At 48.8% G+C, this 18231-nt stretch overlaps 2 protein-coding genes across 7 annotated transcripts in view; both read left to right on the top strand.

The window, feature by feature from the left end:
• Nucleotides 1–6573: 6573 nt before the first annotated feature.
• On the top strand, nucleotides 6574–14198 carry DDX52 (DExD-box helicase 52; the record flags this gene model as incomplete). Of its 2 annotated transcripts, none has more annotated exons than XM_084272806.1 (15): nucleotides 6574–6660; nucleotides 6841–7078; nucleotides 7431–7555; nucleotides 7748–7933; nucleotides 8154–8297; nucleotides 8966–9077; nucleotides 9386–9458; nucleotides 9593–9796; nucleotides 10131–10221; nucleotides 10731–10853; nucleotides 11082–11232; nucleotides 11579–11654; nucleotides 12477–12548; nucleotides 12873–12965; nucleotides 13517–14198. In XM_084272806.1, the coding sequence occupies 15 exons, from the start codon at nucleotides 6574–6576 to the stop codon at nucleotides 13593–13595; spliced, it is 1854 nt and encodes a 617-aa protein (XP_084128932.1). In that variant the 3' UTR covers nucleotides 13596–14198. The 2 variants fall into 2 exon arrangements, with proteins under 2 accessions (XP_084128932.1, XP_084128931.1); XM_084272805.1 differs by having other exon boundaries at nucleotides 7428–7555.
• A 1339-nt stretch (nucleotides 14199–15537) lies between these two features.
• SYNRG (synergin gamma) overlaps nucleotides 15538–18231 on the top strand; it is a gene marked incomplete at both ends in the record, with an annotated part of 38907 nt that continues 36213 nt past the window's right edge. For all 5 annotated transcript variants that reach the window (XM_084272858.1, XM_084272857.1, XM_084272856.1 and 2 more), the window contains one exon: nucleotides 15538–15614. In XM_084272858.1, coding sequence (XP_084128984.1) covers nucleotides 15538–15614 — 77 coding nt within the window. The remainder of the gene's footprint in view (nucleotides 15615–18231) is intronic.

The raw sequence follows: 18231 nt of genomic DNA, 5'->3' as shown, positions 1-18231 counted from the left end.
CTGCCCAGGCCCCACCTTGTGCCACAGGGTGGGTGTTTGCTCCTGCAGATGCCCTGGCTGCCTCATCGAGTAGTTGAAAAACATGATGCAATGTCAAATGAGGCTCCTGGAAAAGGGTTTTTATTATTATTTTTATTGCCCTCCCATTGCTGTTGGGCACGTGGTGTCTGTCCATGGCATGGCTGTGACAGAGCAAAGCCACCAGCAGAAATATGACAAAGTTCATTTATGAGCGATACGGTTTTACAGGGCTGGGTGATTATTTTATTGTTCAGAGTTGTTCACAAGGGAATTCCTTGCACATGAGGATCAGCAGGCTGCCACGAGGCTCGATCGATCACACCTCGTGCTCGTACCAAAGTGTAGCCTCCTCTGTGGTGGAGCGCAGGGACACTGCTGCGTGTGATTTGAAGGGCAGATGTGGGTGCAAAGGGAAAAATCCCCTAAATCCCAGCACTTCCGAGGCCAGAGAGTAACACCCAGGGGCAGAGCTGTGGTGATGCAAGGCCCCGCTCTCTCCAGGAAGATATCGCTCACAGCTTGCTGTGTCCCAACCCTAACTGGGATGCTCAGGCTATGGGGCAGGAGAAAGGTGAGGACAGGCATGGGGAGCCACTGAGAGGTGCAGAGGTGGGATGTGGGTGGGCTGAGCAGCAGCGTGACCTCTCCTTTACTTCCAGAGGGCAGCGCAGACCGGTGACACCCGCCTGGATGGATAAATCCTGTACCCCAACTACCTCCTCCTTGTGCTGCAGCATCGGTGACGCTGCTGGTGAAGTCACTGGGTCAAAACCAGGTTAGTGCCGCCCTCGCCACCTGCCCCAGGGCCACGATAGGGCTTTATCAGCGAGCGCGAGCCCATGGCGTGGGGCCGTGGCTGTCCCCGGGGAGCAGGGCTCCTTGCTGCTTATCACCTCCATAATTGAGGGGAGGAACGGAGCCAGAGAAACCCAATCCAGGGCCAAACACTGCGTGCCAGTTGCTGGCTGTAGGGCTGGGGCACCCTGGTGCTGGGCTCTCTGTCCCTGGGAGCATGACAACAGCCCTGCGGAAGGCAGACCTGGCTGCCGGAGCAGTACCGGGCTGGAGCGGTGCCGGGGCTCTGCCACTATTCCCAGCGCTTGGCGGGGCTCCGGCCCTGCTCAATGCAGCCCAGCTTCCTTGGGCCAGCAGCGAGCACAGGGATCGCTAAGGCAGGCTCTGGTTATCCCCATGGGGGAGCAGGCTTCAGGCTGGACATGGAGGCGACGGCCTCTCCAGGGATACCGAGCTACAGATGAGCTATTTCGGCTACTTGAAAAATGCTGCATGTGAATGTAACGCGCAGTTGCACAACAGCGCCCGGCTCCAAACGCACAGGGTTGGTTTTTCCCAGACTTGTTCTGCCAGTCCTGCCAGATAGTTGGATCTGCTGGAAATTTCAGCAGGAAAACCAGCAGTGAGTGTTGGCGTTGGGGCTGTGATCCCCACGGCTGCACCCCACTGCCCAGCCGTCCCAGCGTTGCCTTCCTGCGGGACGGGTCAAAAGGGAAAGCATTGTGAGTCCCCCGCGGACAGCAAACACGCTCTGCCCTTTGAAGCCTTTGAGCGGATTTGGTTGGGCTGGTGGCGGAGTTTGAGGAGTACACAGAGAGGAATGCAGAAAGTGCTTGCGTTGGGAGGCCGGGCTGTTTGCAGACGTTGCCAGCTCCCCGCTGCGCCGCAGTCCAGGCCATGAGAGCAGGTAGATGAAGCTGGAGGAGTCCCTGTGCTGGGTGGGTGGCATGCTCCCATGCCCTGCTGACATGGGATTGCCATGATGCGCTTGCAGGGGAGGTTTTCATGAGTCTCTGAAAGTGTGAAAAGGTTTGATGGACGAGGAGATGTGTGTCATAAAGACCAGCAGCAGCAGAGAGCAGCACTGTTAAGGGTTCGCTGTCCTAAACCACAGCACCTTACAGTGCTCTCTGTGGCCAGAGAAACCCTCACTGCCTGCTCCAGTGCTTCTCCGACTGTTCCTGCAGCGCTGGGTTCTGTGATGTCCCCGCCTGCTGCTGTGCTGCCCCACACCAGCCTCACCCAGCAGCCAAGGGGTCTGCAAAGGAGGGGTCCACCAGTCTGCAAAGGTCTTGGGGAGCCTCCGCATCCCACCTCTCTCCTACCATGACAGACCAATATATGCCATGCTCCACATCCCACGGTGGAGCTGGAAGCACCGGCAGCCCCACACACCCACCACAGCAGCAGCATCCGGCAAGCAAACCTCATGAGCTGCTCAGTGCTGTTTGCTCTGCAAAGGGCTTCTGCAGGGAGATGCTCACATCAGTCGCTTGTCTTCTCCCCGTGAGTGCCAGGAGATCTCCCTCACAGATGACAGGGGCAAGATGCCACCCAGGGTCCTCAGGGGACAAAGGCTGGATGCTTTGTAGAAGGAGTTTGGTTCCATGGTGTGTGCTCCAGTGTGACCAGACCAAGCCACAGACTGTTACATGGGCCGGGAAGCTGGGATAGCTGCTCCTCAGCGCAGACAGGCAGACGACCAAATAAAAGCCCAGAGCCCCATGGGAGGCTCCAAGGCTCAGCCGGCACCAGGAACCCAGCTCCCCTCAGAGGAGTGTGCATGGGTTTCATCCCCAAAGGTAATTTTCCCCCCCTGTGGATGGTGGAAACCAGCAGGTCCTGCAGCATTGCTGCCATGGAGGGCTCAGCGGAGCCAGCATCGGGAGTGCTGTGAGGGCCACCAGCAGCAGGGAGAGAGGTCTCTGCCCCCCTGGTGTTTATTTCTCTGGCCCAGGGATCAAACTTAAAGTTCAAATGTGCACCAAAGAGTTGTCCCATCCCAGGATGTGTGTAACACAGAGCAGCACAAAGGCTGGACCTCAGATGTTTTACGTTATCTTCTAGCTCCAGGAACTTTGATTTTACTTTTATATTCAGCAAAACTAATTCTCCTCTCTGTAATTAATATGCTGCTCAAACGGATTCTTAATTACAGATAAATCACAAATCTACACACTCAACTGTTATGCTTTTTCAAGTAATAAAAGAGGTCGTTTGTCTTCCTCAGATGAACAGAGACCAACTAACACACCATTTCCCCCTTTATGAAGAATTCATTTGCCTTAGAAAGAAAAGTCTTTAAAAAAACATCGCAAGGATTTCTTCAATGGGGGATCAAAGCTCCCACACCGCTGGAAACCATTTTCGCTAAATAAGATGTGGGTAAAGGAAAAAAAAAGTAAAAGTTCTTTTTTTTTTTTGGTTGTGGTTGGGATTACAACACCCTTGGGAGGGAGGAGGACGTGGGGTCAAGAAGTTGTGACCAGGTTAGCAACACAGGGAACAGAAGGGGAGGACAAAGGAACAGAAAGTGGAAATGGACAGATGAATGAGGAAGCATGTTTCTTTGCCGAGGGAGAATGGATGCTACATCAATTCATACTGAGAGCTAAAGGATGAGGGCCTGTTAATGGATTGGGGGACACAGCAGGGATCAGAGGTCACGAGTGCACTCAGCCAGGCTAATTGACTGTTATGTGCATATTAGTGACGATAATGTGGTGGGATAGTGGGGTGCAGGGAGCAGATATGCAGAAGTTCCACTGAGAAGCGTTGTCCATGAAGTCCCAGCCTACACCTGCTCAGGAAGCAGCTCCAGGCCAAGCAGCGCTAGTGGATACCCTGCTCCACTGTCACCCTGTGCCAGCCCTGGTGTGTCACAGCACCATGTCCCCCAGAGCATACAGAGTGGGTGCGGGGGGCGGGGGTTAATATCAAGACCACTAGAAGGCCCAATAACCACTGCATTTGCCCCATCTGAGGGTGGCTGTGGCTAGAGGGCTGTTGGCAGCCCCCTTAGCAGAGGTGCAGATGGAGTGAGAACTCCCTGGCAGGAGGCACTGCGCTTTCTCTTTGCTGGTTTGGGTCAATTATAGAGAACAAAGCAAGCCATCCTTTGCCTGGCGGGCTTTCGGCGGCGTGCACCTGAGAGGGGTCCTTTGCCAGGAAGCTTTAGGTCACCTTGCTCAGCAAAGCAAGAGCAACACAAAACCAAGTGAAATCAGCTCCAGTCAATGCAGATACAGGGGTCAGGTGTGGGCTGTTTTGGAGGTCAGGTGTGGGTTGTTTTGGAGGTCAGGTGTGGTTTTGAGCCGATTTTCATGGAATGGAGCTCTAGCCTGGTGAGCCCTGCTAGTGAAACAGATCTGCCTGGGTTATACCAGGCTGCTGGAGCATCATTTGCCATGTCCCTGGCTGAATGGACTGTGCTCTCCCACCACACGTCGGCCTTGCTGGTCATCTGGTGCCAGCTCTGACTTGACAATTAGCACCAAGTAATTGATAGAGCAGCACCGGGAAAGCAAACCTAAACACTGTGACAAGAGCAGTTTTGCTTTGCATTAACTTAAGTTGCTCCATTTTTGTACTTGACTGACCTCTCCCTTTCACCCCCACCACATAACATGACCCCTCACAGCCTGAGTCACGGCGCTGGCCTCTCGGACTGCTCCAGGACAGACAGAGCTCGGCGTGAAGCAGCTCAGCTCCTGGGGTCACACGTGTAGGACGATGGAAGCGTGCTGCCAAGGGCTGCTGCTGCCAAGGGCTGCTCCTGCCAGAGGGTGCCTTGCTCCTGGTGCACAGCTTTCTGCTCAGCCTGTTCCCAGTGCTGCTGCCTGGGGAGCAGAGCTCCTTACTCCTTACACAAAGGGATTTCCCAGCCGCCTGATGAAAAGAGTATTTCCCGTTTCCTCACTCTTGAATCTGCTGACAGCATCTCTTAGTGAGTGATGGATATTGGAGATGATTTATAGATCTTTGTTACACAAATGCCGCCACATTCTTCCCCATCCTCTCACAGCAACCATTAGTCACTTTTCCCATTGGAAAAGCAAGAGATTCAACCTGGGAACGACCCAAAGGACAGGCACGGAGAGGAGCATCTTTCCTGCATGGGCTTTATTCACTGTAAATGGCCCTTGGGGACACAGGCAAGGGAAGCTTCGTTGTCTTTGTGGTGGTGTCCTGCACCCACCCAGGTCTCTGTGCTGCTGCTTCCACACGTCTGCCAGGAAGCCAAAAGGTTGGCAAAGAAACAGCATTATAAATCAGGCAGATTGGGGCTGCAGGGAGGATGGCGTTTATGCAATTTTTCATCTCAAAGTTTGTAATTAAAGCAGTGATTGTTACTGGAGGAGTGGCCATTGCCTGTATCTCCTAGAGCTCTTGGATTTCAGCAGTGTAAACCTTTAGCCCTTGAGACTCTTATTGCACAAAGTAGTTTTTGAAACGCTGTCGTTGCCTAATTGGATTTCTGTTTGTTTTACTTCAAGAACACCAGGAAAAATATCTGTATTGTTTGATCTGATACAGAGTACTACGAGACTTACCACTACCATTGGGTCTCACAGTCTATCATGATGAATAAATATGTGAATTAAATAGATTCTGATCTTAATCTATGCAAAGTTTCTTGATTGCCCTGAGCAGCTAAGCCAGTTGCTCGGTTGCTCCTGTCATTTCCTAGGGCATTTCTTGCTTCAAGCTCGGTTGTGAGGCCGGATTGTATCAGTGGAAATGAAAGATTGAACAAATTAAGAGGGCACATTCCTGACTTTAATTTGGGTGAAACTGGGACCGCCAGCTGGCTTTGTGAAATGCATGCTGAAATGTTCTGTCGATGTGAGTCTTAAAATTGGGAGGGTGCTGCAGGATGGAGCCTGAAATAATTTTTAATAGGAAAGGCTTGAATCAAACCAAGAGAGAATGTTCCTCCACTTTCAGAGGGAAAAGGCAGAGCCACTCATTGCAGCTCACAAAGGGAAATCCCAGTCAATGCAGGAGGAGAATATAAAACAAGGGATGATCCAGGCAATGAGATGTGCTAATAAGCTGCTATATTGTGTCCCCAGAAATATCTAAGACCGGGCAATGATACTGTAAAGCACAGAAGCAGAGACAAACAAAAGCTTTTGCCCTTCTTACTCAGCAGAGCTGCTTCTTGAAACCAGCTGAAGCAGGCAGTACGATCGGCTGCCATCGGGGACACACGCACAGCCAAAGTGCTGCCCTCAGCCTCTACAGATGTGGAAGGGTTTTATGGTTCATACACTGGATTCCCTGTTTCTCTCTTGTTAAAATGTCATGAAGATGCTGGAGAAGTGGAAAGAAGGAAAGGGAAAGGAAGGGGAGGGGAGGGGTAAGGGGAGTGTAGTGGAAGGGGAGGGGAGAGGAAGGGTAAGGAAAGGGGAAGGGGAACGGTGCATCAGCAAGCTGCTGCCACGCCACTGCAGTAACGGGGCCAGGCGGGGTCCGGGTGGGGAGCACCCACAGCACACAGCCAGCCCCGGAGCGCTACCCTCCCGTGCCCGCTCGGGGTGTCATCTCCCGGTGTGCCGGGCCCGGTGCGGCCTAGAGCGGGGCGCGCCCCGGCGAAGCCTAACCAGGCAGTTGCCATGGCAGCGCGGCGCCATGATACCGCCGCGACGTTGGTTGCTATGACGCCCCGCCGGGCACATGCCCGCCCCCCGCGCTCCCGGAAGTACCGGAAGTAGCGTCCGCTTCCGGTCGGCCGCCGCGGGGAGTGCTGGGGCTATGGAGGTGCACGAGTTGTTCCGGCGCTTAGGGGCCGGGGCTCGGTTCGACGTGCGGCGCTTCGGGCAAGACGCGCGGCGCTTCGGGGTGAGGTGCCGCCGGGGGATGTGTCGGGACGGGTTTAGGCCCCTTCCTCGGCGAGTTTCGGGAGCTCCCGGTCCCGTCCCGTCCACTCGGCGGGGCCCCGGGCCTACCCGCGGCCCTGCGGTAGCGGTCGGGGAGGCGCTGGGGTCTCACCAGCCCGTTTGGTTGTTTCCTCTGCCCCAGGTCGTAAAGGGGAGCAGCGGCGGCGTTTCGCCGGAGAGCCTCGACTTCTTTGGGGGCAAGGAAAGAGCCCCCCGGGGATCTGCCGGGGAGGGCTGGGAGCTCAGAGGGGACGAAGAGGAACTGAAGGGTGGCGAGCAGAAGGAGGATGGAGTGGGGAGGAACGGTGGAGAGACGGCGGGGAAGAGAAAAAGAGCTGCGGAGAGCAGGGAAGGGAGAAAGAAAAAGAAAAAGACACGAGGTATTTGTATTGTTTCTCTATGTCCCTGGCAGAATGCTCTGTTGAAGCTCATTCTCTGGTTTCTTTCAGTTAGCTTTAAATCTGTGGGTATTGTAGGCCATTTTAATGGGGGGGGGGGACACCCAGTTTCTGGGTTCTTTTATGGCCTGTGTCAGAGCTGACCAAATAATTGGGCCAAGATTTGATCTCAAGGCCTGGGCGGTGATCACCACACTTCTGCAGCCTTCATTAACCTTAGTGATAATGAGAGAAAAATAGTTTTGAAGGGTTCTTTTTCTTTACTAAATATTTTTTGACTGTGTTTTGCTATTTTATATATTGCTAAAACTTTTTGAACTTCCTGTAACAGCAGCATCAATGCCAGAGCTGTCAGAAAGTAATGGAATAAAGTGGATGTCCTCTCTGGAAGCAAAATTTGAAGATACAAAAGACAAAAAACCAACTGCAGAAAAACTTGAACGCTTGAGAAGAGAAAAGGTGAGATCAGGGAATTGAAGCAGAGTAACAGATTCCTTGGTTTCTGTGGGTGTTTATCTGAAAAATGAGGTTAATTTCTGTGAGTTTCTCTTGGGAGGAGGGAGGCTGAGGATGGGGATATGAACCAGAAGATGAATGCTTAGTTTTATGTTGTCAAAGAAAGAAACAAGGAGTTTGTCTCTTGCCTTTCAGATAAACCGCTTCAGAAATCAGCACAGGATTAGTATTCAGGGAACAGATCTTCCCGACCCAATTGCCACATTTGATCAACTTCAAAAGGAATACAAAATCCACCCTAAAATCATAGAGAATATTCGAGCTGCTGGCTTCCAGGTCCCAACACCAATCCAGATGCAGGCTATTCCTGTCATGCTTCATGTAAGTTTCCTGGTACTGCTTTTTTACTACAGGGAGTAGGGCAAAATTTGGGTCACAGCAGTGGTTAGTCACACAGCTTTAGAGATAACATCAACTGCATCAGAGTTCAAAACTTCACCATTACAATGCTAAGTGTTTAATGCATGAATGTGATTTGGGGTTTTTTTCTTGATCCTCTCCCCCAGTAAAATACAACACCCTTGTTTTGTTTTCCTTACAGGGTCGGGAGCTTCTGGCTTCAGCTCCCACTGGGTCTGGAAAAACACTGGCATTTTGTATTCCTCTCTTAGCACATCTGAAACAGCCTCGGAACAAAGGATTCAGAGCTCTGATCATATCACCGACGCGAGAACTTGCCAGCCAGGTGAGTGTTTAGGGGAAAGAGGTGGTTGTCACATTGATGTACTTAGTTTTTCACTCTGAATCAGTAAAACAGCAGCTCAGTAAACATATTTTTCCTTTATTACCCTCAGATACCAGAAAAAGTTAACTTAAACATCTAAGTCTTTTGTCTTTTATGAGAGAGCTACGTATCTGGCATCTCAGTCTAATCTAGATGATTAGATTAGAGGCTCAGGATTCTTTGATCATATTTTAAAACTGCCCAGTGCTTAGGTGCTCTTAATACCTGCCTTCGTACTAGCCATTGCTGCAAGAGTTTTATCTGTTTATCCCCAACACAGAATTTCAATGAGTAACTTTCCTTTGAAGCTCTGTTATTAAACTGAAATAAAAATTGCAACTTTGGGCAGAGTTCCATTTTTATTCAAATAGGAGAATGGGGCTGGTGGGAGCTACATGGTTTGAGTCAAAATACAGTGAGTCAGACCTGTGAGAGCTTCCAAGTGAATGACACTTGTTAGAAAGCTGCGTTTTATTATGTTAAGAAAACTAAACTGCTTTCTTCTTAACTGCTTTTGAAGTTGGGGTGGTGGTTGAAGTTGTGTCTTCAGGATTGTCTGAGGTTTTCCTGGTTAGAAAAGCTAATCAGCTGAGTTGTTGAAAGTTCAATCTCTGTCGCTTCCTATTCAGACACATCGGGAGTTGGTGAAGCTGGCTGAGGGGACAGGCTTCAGAGTACATATGATCCACAAGGCAGCTGAAGCAGCGAAGAAGTTTGGGCCCAAGTCTTCTAAGAAATTCGGTAATTGCTTTAATTACTGAAGTGCTGCTTGAAATATTTAAAAAATGTCAGTGACCTTTCTCTTCTGGTTCGCGTGGTTTCAAAGAGATCAGTTAATACCACTTAAGGCTGCAGTCTATTGCTCAACGCTAAGCAAGCAGCTGGTGTGGAAGGAATAGGAAGCGAGATTAACAGTCAGCCCTGTTAAATTATACCTCTGGCAGATCAGATTGGAACTTGGGTTCCTTGGGGCTCTGTTAGTCTGGTTTATTTTGTGTTGTTGTTAATGTTTTACCTCTTTTTTTTTTTCCTTCTTCCTTCCCCCCCAGATATACTAGTTACTACTCCAAACAGGCTCATTTACTTGCTGAAACAAGATCCTCCAGCAATAGACTTGACAAGGTACCGAGAGTCTTTATCTAATCGGGTTTGCTACTAGCTTTGCCTCCATAGTCTTTGCATCTGTGATGGTCTGCTAGAACTTTTTTATTCTCCACAAGTGACTCTTGCTGAACAGAAAACCTCTCTGTTCCCAGTGTGGAGTGGCTGGTGGTGGATGAGTCAGACAAACTGTTTGAGGACGGGAAGTCGGGGTTCCGAGACCAGCTGGCCTCCATCTTCCTGGCCTGCACATCCCACCTGGTGAGAAGAGCCTTGTTCAGCGCAACCTTTGCACATGATGTAGAGGAGTGGTGTAAACTCAACCTTGACAGTGTTGTTCTGGTGTCCGTGGGAGCAAGGTAGGTGTGCAGTTACACTCTGACTCTTGTGGGATTTTTGCTCTTTTCTGAGCATGTAATTTGCTTTCTTTGTGTCATTGGTCTGCTTGGGCTTATGTCTCTGTTCTTAGTCTTGGTACTGCAGGTCAGTTCTCTCCAGCAAGGTATATAGGTCTTTCTCACGTACTGGAGAAAGTACTTTACAAACAAGCCTTAATCTTAGGAGCGTGTACCAGTGCAATAAGTTTGTCATGGGGTATTTCTCACTCACCTGGTAATACTCTGTGGGGTTTGTGTGTGTTTGTGTGTATCCCTACCTAAAGTCAGTAAGGGCAGCATGGATTTCTGGTTGCAGGAACTCTGCAGCGGACACAGTAGAACAAGAGTTGCTGTTTGTTGGATCCGAGACAGGAAAATTAACGGCAATGAGAGAGCTCGTTAAAAAGGTATTTTGGAGAGATTGAGTATGTTCTGCTTGCTACTGAACTGAACTCTGTGTTCTGTCAGAGACCTGTAATTTTCTAGTCAAAGATGTCTCTCTGACACGTCAAACCATTGTCGAAATCTGCTGTACAAGAGGAAGCGTATGCACCCTACCTCTGAAAACTGAGAGCATCCCCTATTCCTGGTTAAATGTTTGAGTCTTGCTTTGGAGCAGTTTGTATTAACAGGCTGTTTGATTTAACTTGGTGGCATTGGGTGGGGAAGAAACCCCAAACCCTCCATTTCTGTGGATAAGAATGCAGCTGCTTAAGTTGGGAACCATTCCACCAAGGCAATGGAGGTGAACTTGCTTAGTTGTGACTCTTGAAGATTTGGGTAGTCAAACCAAGCAACACCCCATCCTCCAAGACATAAAATCCCAGGGCCGGTGAAGTCTCTTTAGTAGCTCAGTGTCCCCAGCTGGTAATGGTTGAAAAGGACTTGAGCCTCAGGCATGCTTGCTCTTTTGCAGGGTTTTGCTCCTCCAGTCCTTGTTTTTGTACAGTCCATTGAGAGGGCTAAAGAGCTTTTCCATGAACTTATTTATGAAGGCATCAACGTGGATGTCATCCATGCAGACAAAACTCAGCAGCAGGTGGGAACATGTAATTTCTTTTCAAGAAACTCTTTACGACGCTCTTGCTTTTACCTTTCTTGGTAACTTTAGGTAGTTTTGACAGTAAATAATTGCAGGTTTTTGTTCAAAGGCTTAGTTTTATTTTTTAACATCATGACAACTTTCAGGAAACAAGTTCACCTCCTTTCTCAAATTGCTAATTAGGCTGTTTCTGATTACTGTGTTGGGGTTTTCTTCTTTTCCTAGAGAGATAACGTAGTACACAGTTTCAGAGCTGGGAAGATCTGGGTGCTCATCTGCTCAGCCTTACTAGCTCGGGGGATTGACTTCAAAGGAGTGAATATGGTCATTAATTACGATTTGCCAACGAGTGCAGTGGAATACATCCACAGGATAGGTGAGTGAGCGTTCCCAAATTGTGTTCTTTTTCTCATTTCCAAGATCTTTAATGTAGATGCTTTTGTTCATGACCAAAAATCCTGAAACCAAGCCTCCTTGAGCCAGTTTAGTAGTTAAGAGTGTTAGATTTTGTAAGCCTTTTATGAAGCTTAAGAAGCTTAAGTATTCAGACGATTCAGACATACCTGTGCTTTCATTTGATAGGAACAAACTTTGAGAATCAGCTTCTTGGCAGTATGCTTAGTATAAGAACACCCATCAGGAGGCTGGGACTGTGAAGAGCAATAGAATAAAGGGAGAGACTGAAAGTAAAATCTGCTCTCTGCAAACTTTGTGTTTGACAGGTCGTACTGGAAGAGCAGGGCACAGAGGAAAAGCAGTCACCTTTTTTACAGAAGATGATAAACCTTTGTTACGGAGGTAAATAGAGACACCAGGACAGTACAGGTGCCTGTTGTGTTCTGTGTGCTGTATCCTGAGCCACGTGGTTGGGTTTTGTACCACACGCCTTGGAAGCACAGTGTTGCCGTGCTCTGGAAACCCCCCACTGCTGTGAAAACCTCTTACAAATAGAGAGAGGACTCTGTATTGACACGATGGAACTGCAAGGTGGTACCACAGTATAGGAAAGACTGGGAACATCCCAGTTTTAAGGTTTTTTTTTTTAAGCCCTTCTTGAAGAGAGCAACTAGCGTCCTCTCGCTGCTTTGTCTCATTGCCAGCAGTGAGAATGGGATGGCTGGGTAGTGCCATTTGGTGAAACTTGGTTATCCTGACTTGAGCCTCACTAAAGGGCAGGTTCAGGTCTTTACAACTACCTGTGCTCTTGCTCTGGTTTTCCTGAATCATGTGTCATGTAGAAAGTATGACTACCTCATGCTGTGCTTCAGGGTTTTTAATCCAGTTCTTTAACTTCCTTGTGTGCAAAATGACTTGGTCTGGTTCTCTGTTCTGGCTTGCTGCTTTTTCTTCATTGCTTTGAAGACTGTACTCACCTAAGAGTTTTCAACTTGTTTAAACTATCCAAATGGAGTCATTAGTTTCATTGAAGCCTCTTGCCTCTTTGTTTCTTCCTCCCCTTGCTTCAAAGTTGCTTTTGTGTCTTTATTTCTTGTTTTACAAATAAACCCCCACAAAATGAGAAGAAAACAGCCCATTGTTAGGGATTGCTGTTTCCAGAGACGATGCTTATCTGTTGTCCAACCACTCACTGCCAGAGTTAATCTTTCCTCTTCTCTCCAGCATAGCCAATGTGATTCAGCGAGCTGGCTGTCCTGTGCCAGACTACATTAAACACTTTCCCAGACTGCAAAGGTATGTTCATTTGAATAGCTCACCACTTTGTTTCTCATTTTAAAAGCCTGCATGAGTGGTGCTGGGTGTTTAAGGGTTACAGAAGATATAGTTAATTAGTGCTTCCTTTTCATAACTTTTTGTTTTTAACTGGAAAACAACCTGTATTTGACTTATACTAAACTGAAGTTTCAATGTCTTGGAATAAACACCACTGAAAATAGATTCAGCCCCATAAATCTCTAACAACCAGTAAAAGTTTTTGTTATCCATTTTGTTTACTTTGGATATTACTTTTTGACCTTTAAACTAATTTAATCCTTCTTCACTAAACGTTGTTCTCAGCAAACAGAAGAAGAAATTCATTAAGAAACCACTGACAAGAGAATCCATTCGTACCACCCCTGAATGCTTCTTAAAAAAGGCCAAAAGAAAAACGTAAGTAGCTTTTCCTCAAGAGGAGGTGAGCGATGGTGTTTATCTAGAGAAAGCCCAGCAAGCTTCCTCCAAAATAACCCATAACTTCTTGGGATGGATCATAATGATTTTAGTGATGGTGAAGTTTTAGTGTCAGTCTCTGTCTGCTGGAAGTTGGATTAATACCCTCAGTTTACCATGCATGGTGCCACGTACCAGGGGATAGCAAGCTGAGTTTAAACTGTGGGTCTTAAAGCCAAACATCAGCACAGCTGTTGTTTGACAGAACCCATCTGCTTCCCTTCTGGTGAAGGGCTGGCTTTGACTTTAATGCATGGAGTATTAATGCAAGAAGCAGTAAGTCACAGAAAACTGGTGTGTAGCCGTTTGGCATAGTACAAGTGGTCATAAAGAACACTGCTACCGTTGCTTTGGAGTGGTGTTACCAAGGGATTCGTGTTCAGCTGTACTAATATGTTGTAAAACAACTCATGTCTGTGTCACTGCTATATACTTCATCCGTTTTCTAAGATAAAATGTTTAGGTGTCTTGGTCTCCTTTGTTTCTTGTAGGAAAACTACAAAGGAAAATATTAAGGACAAAAAAAAAGTCAAAGAAGATAAAAATGACAGTAAATTGCAGACCAGCTAAGCAGCGACTGGCCATGTGTAGCTGGGGCTGACCCCTCTGTCTACATGGAAGAACAGAAGAATGACAATAATGGCAAAGGGGAAGGGGAGAATAATATTTGTTATGTTTCCTTCTGCGTGAAGGATGGATGTTCACATGCAAGAACCCCTCTGCTTCAATACCTGTAGAGGGTTCCTGAATGCTTCTCGTAGAAGCTGAAGAGTGCTCTTGCAATAAATGCCTTGTGTTTCTGAACAATAGTTCAAAGATAGCATCTGTCTGTCTTGTTGTCACACAGTTTGGTATTACTCCCTGGAAATGCTGTCAGTTTTGTATTCAGATCATTCCTAAGATGTTTGTCAGACTTCCAGACGATTCAGTGTTTGAAAATACACACTGTTAATGCTTGATAAAGCAGCTGTCAAAAGATTTCCCTGGACACTAAAAAATTGTATTGTACTTGAAAGTAAAGCCTTGCTGCTCCTCCTTTTTTACTTCTGTAAAATCAAACAGAAATTACTAATTCTTCACATGTATATAAACCCCAGTTTTATGACCATGTTTAAATATTAAATATTATAACACAGGCCTACAGCCTTGCTGGAACAGGTCTGCAGGCTTACTCCTTACCCTGTTATGCATCTTGTACCTGCCCAGTTGTGTTCTCATGCCAGAATTCCAGTACTGCAGGAATGGCTTTTCCTTTGCACCTGTCATGCTCCTTTAAGCAAGTGGATGTATAAGGAATTGCTCCTTCCTGCCTTGCCAAGGGAATTGGGTTCCAGGTGCATCTCTCATTTACAGCAGAGCACTGTTAATTGCTCTGCCCAAGTGACAACTGTGAAGTTTTGTAAGAAACTCATTAAGATTCTTTACATCCTGGCTTGCTTATTCCTGAGCTAGACTGAAGCCCAGTTTTGCTTTGTTTGCAGAATTCCCTCCTCTATTTGGTTTATAGAGGAAAACATGTCTTCATTTTCACATCCATGAATGAATTTGCCTGTATGTTTTATTAATAAAAGTGCAGTTGTACATTCTGATAAATACTCAGATGCCTGGTGCAAGATACTGATGACAGATCCAACATGGATTATGTTTAGCAATGAGTGAGAAATTACTCAGTCACCTTTTAATGGCACTGCTGCTGCCCAGAACAGTTGTGCTTTAAGTCTGGTGCTGGGAGAGAAAACAGCTTTTGATCGTGAGCATCTTTGTCTTGCATGGCAGCCTGCAGTCCTAATTCTGCTGAAAGGCAACCCTGCACTTCTCTTTCAGAGAGACTTTGTTTTAAAATGAGAACTTAATTTTTCATGTAGCTCTTCCTCAAGCTGGGTGTGATGTTAATGTGCTTTTGGACACCCATCAGCTTATCCAGAAGTGTAGTGTTGGCTTCCCTCAGGATTTACTCCACTGTGAAATGCTGAAAAGCAATCTGAACGCGCTCCTTGCCCCAGGGTGAGGAACGTCACATCTTCCCTGCTTGGTGGTGGATTTTAATGAGCCTTTGCCGCCCTCTCACGCAGAGGGGCGGCTTCTCTGCGACCCCCCGACTGAGTGGTGGTGCATCGTACCTGCGCCTCATCGGGAGCGCTTGTTTTGCGATACCGCTGAGGCGTTTGGCAGGTACAATTACCAGGCAATAAAGCGCCGTTTCCAGCGCAGGGGCGCGTTCAGCCGCGGGCACAGCCGAGATCCGCGGCCCAGGTGGGTGGGTGGGCCCAAGGCGGCGCTTCTCTTCAGGGAAGGGCGGCTGGGTTCCCGAAGCTGACGGTTTTCTCGGCACGAAGCCTCGATTTTAAAGGCTTTCCTGAGGAGAAGGTAGGGCCTCTCACCCCCGCGCGGGTGCGTTTTCCCGCCGCGGCCGCTCCCTGTGAGGCCGGCCCCAGCCACCGCCCGCCCACGGCCCGGCCCCGGAAGCCGGCGCCGCTCAGCTGACAGCCGCTGCCGGGGCCGGAGCGGGAAGATGGCGCTGCGGCCGGGACCCGGCGCGGGGGGAGCCGGCGGGGCGGCGGGCGCCGGCGGTGGAGCAGGGGCCGCCAGGTCGGTGGTGGCGGCGGAGGCGGCTAGGCCGGAGGGCTGCGGCCAGCGGGGATATGAGGCCGCAGATAAGGGGCGAGGAGGTGAAGGGGGGGGCTGTGGAGAGGAGGGGGGCGGATGAGGTGGGGACGGAGGGGCGTGCGGGCGGAGGCGAGTGGCGGGGGTGGGCGGGGGCTGCTGGGTGAGGAGGCGGTAGGGGCGAGAGGGACGCTTGTGGGGGGCAGGCTCGGCGGCCCGCGGGGGCAGAGGCGTCAGGGCCCAGGCGGGGACTGAGGTGGGGGACGTGGGGTCCCAGGCGGGGCCTGGGGGACACTGCACGGTGGCTCTGGGGCTTGCTGGCTTTTGGGAGTCCCGCCAGCCTTATCCCCAGCTCCTTGTAGCCCACTTGCCTTGGGGCTCTGCAGCCGCAATCTCGGACGCTGGGACGGGAAGGGGTTTCGGGGTTTCGCCGGCCCTGCTGGGGTGCCGATAAACGTTGCTTATCGTCCCCGGGCAGGTCTGTGGCGCTGCGTTGCGGAGCCTCTGCTCGCCTACGGCTGCTGCTGCCGGGGTTTCCAGCTCCCCTCGTCCCACAGAAGTGCCTCAGCTGAGGGGAGCACTGGGCGCTGGTGTTGGGGGGGGGGGAGAAACAGCATAAATGGCGTGTGGGAACGTGTCGCTGTGGTTTTGGAGAGGTTAGGAAGCTCTGCTTTGCTACCGTTGAAGACTTGCTAAGTTTTGGTGGTTTTAACCTGTGCTTTTCCATGCTGTTTGTCCGTCATCCTTCCAGGGAGGCCGGATAAATTTTGTGTGTGACAATGGGAATTGAAGTTCATTGAGTCACCTTAGATAGGTGAAGCGTACAGCTTTGTCAGTGTTACTGGGAACGTGAGGGGCCCGCGCTGAGGTGACTTCACCCTTCGGGCTGGGGTGCTGCTCTGCGCAGGGGAAGAGGCACCTGAGGGTCTGGGGAGAGCAAAGCTGAAGGATGCGTGTCTGCTTGCATGTGGTCTGGAGGGGGTGGGAGGCTGCTGCATCCCTGCCTGTATGAATCCAAAGCAGCTCTTGTAAGGGCCTGACCTCTTAGAGCGATGCTGTCCACTCAATGGTTGAATGGGAAAGCAACAGAAATATTGTCAGAGGACTACGGGTTTTAAAAAATTAAAGGATTTAAATTATTGCTTCCCATTGTTAGTGTTTGGTTCCTTTGAGAATGAAGTCCAGAAGTGGAGGAGGGTTTCTGTTCCCTCTCTGTGTGGGTTCTTTGCCTCATTTCACTTGAATTTTTTGTGAATTTCTGCTGCTGAGGGACATTATGAGAGTCTGTATTGATTAGGAGCTAAGGGGTTTCAAAAGCTACTTGTGTACAGGAAAATGTCATGTGTAGTTTGGAGGTTTTCTACTGAAGTGTGAACAGAGAAAAGGAGTCACTTCTCCCTACGCTCTTGCACATTGACTGAAGCTGTTGGTTGGTTTGTTTGCTTTTGTTTGTTGGGTTTTTTTTAAAGCTATGTACTTAACATACATATCTGCTAGGAATTTATAGATTTATATTGCAACTTTAAGAGTTCCATTGCAGGGTAATTGCTTTGCTTTGCTTTCCTCATATTTATTTTGTGCAGCATTTTGCCAAGATTACACTTACTTTGGGTAACATGGTAAGAATTATGGCTAGTTGTACGGACCTAGGTGGTGAAGTGCTTCTGCAGGAGCATTTAAACCCCTGTGGAGACAACAAGGAGTAAGAAGCTGTGTTCAAAAGCATGCTTGGTAATGGTCAACTGACCCAAGTATTGTAATCATCTGGGTCTCATAGAAGTTTCTGTTGTCTGGAAAGCACGTTTGGTCATTTTAGAGCATAGTCAGCTGGCCAGAAATGTTCTTGTGTGTACATTGGTCCTTACAGCGGCTTCATCTGTCGTGCTCATCCTTTTGTTTTGTTTTGTTTTGTTCTTTAAAAATAAAAGGGAGACCGTTCTAATTATTGTCTTTTTATTCTTAATTCTCTTGTCAGCGTTGTTATTTTGAGATAGCTGGAATGAAAATGTTTCCTTTAAAAGAAAGTGGCTTCTGATGTGGCTTTTATCACGATATGGTTATCAAGTCTGATGGTGCTTCAGTTAATCTGGGAAATGACTGTGCCTTCGCTCGCTTTCTCAGCAGTGAGATCCAGCCTCTTTAACTAGACACGTGTGGGCATTTCTTGAGTGTCTCCATTAAGGAGTTTAGCAAGAAAGCTCCTGTTGCTTGAATCAAGAAGTGGATGCGGTTCGTGTACGTCCATGTGCGGCTGATGTCAGCAGGTGCACAGCTCAACCCTGGAGTGAGGTCCGAGAGGGATCCGAGCCGCACGTACTGAGTACTCTGCTGCAGGAGCTTGCTTTGCTGCTTTAAACTAGCTCTTCTTCCAGTGCCCTCTAATTAGCTGCAGGGTTTTTGTTGATTGTTTTGGGTTATTTTTTTTTTCCAACAGACTTATAAATAAATGAGGAGCTCTGTAGAAAGGGATAAATATTTAATAGTCTGGCCTCTACGTGCTTCCAAGGAGCAGTGGTACCTTGCTATGGCTGCTCAATTTACATTCCGTTTCCTGATTTGGAAGAATTCTTCTTGACTGGAATCCCCTACAAGAAGGGAAAAC

This window comes from Gallinula chloropus, assembly GCF_964237585.1.
Source record: "Gallinula chloropus genome assembly, chromosome: 19".
NCBI classification, from domain to species: Eukaryota; Metazoa; Chordata; class Aves; order Gruiformes; family Rallidae; genus Gallinula; species Gallinula chloropus.
The sequence above is the reverse complement of the archived record's forward strand: the minus strand, read 5'-3'. Positions and strand labels throughout refer to the sequence as shown.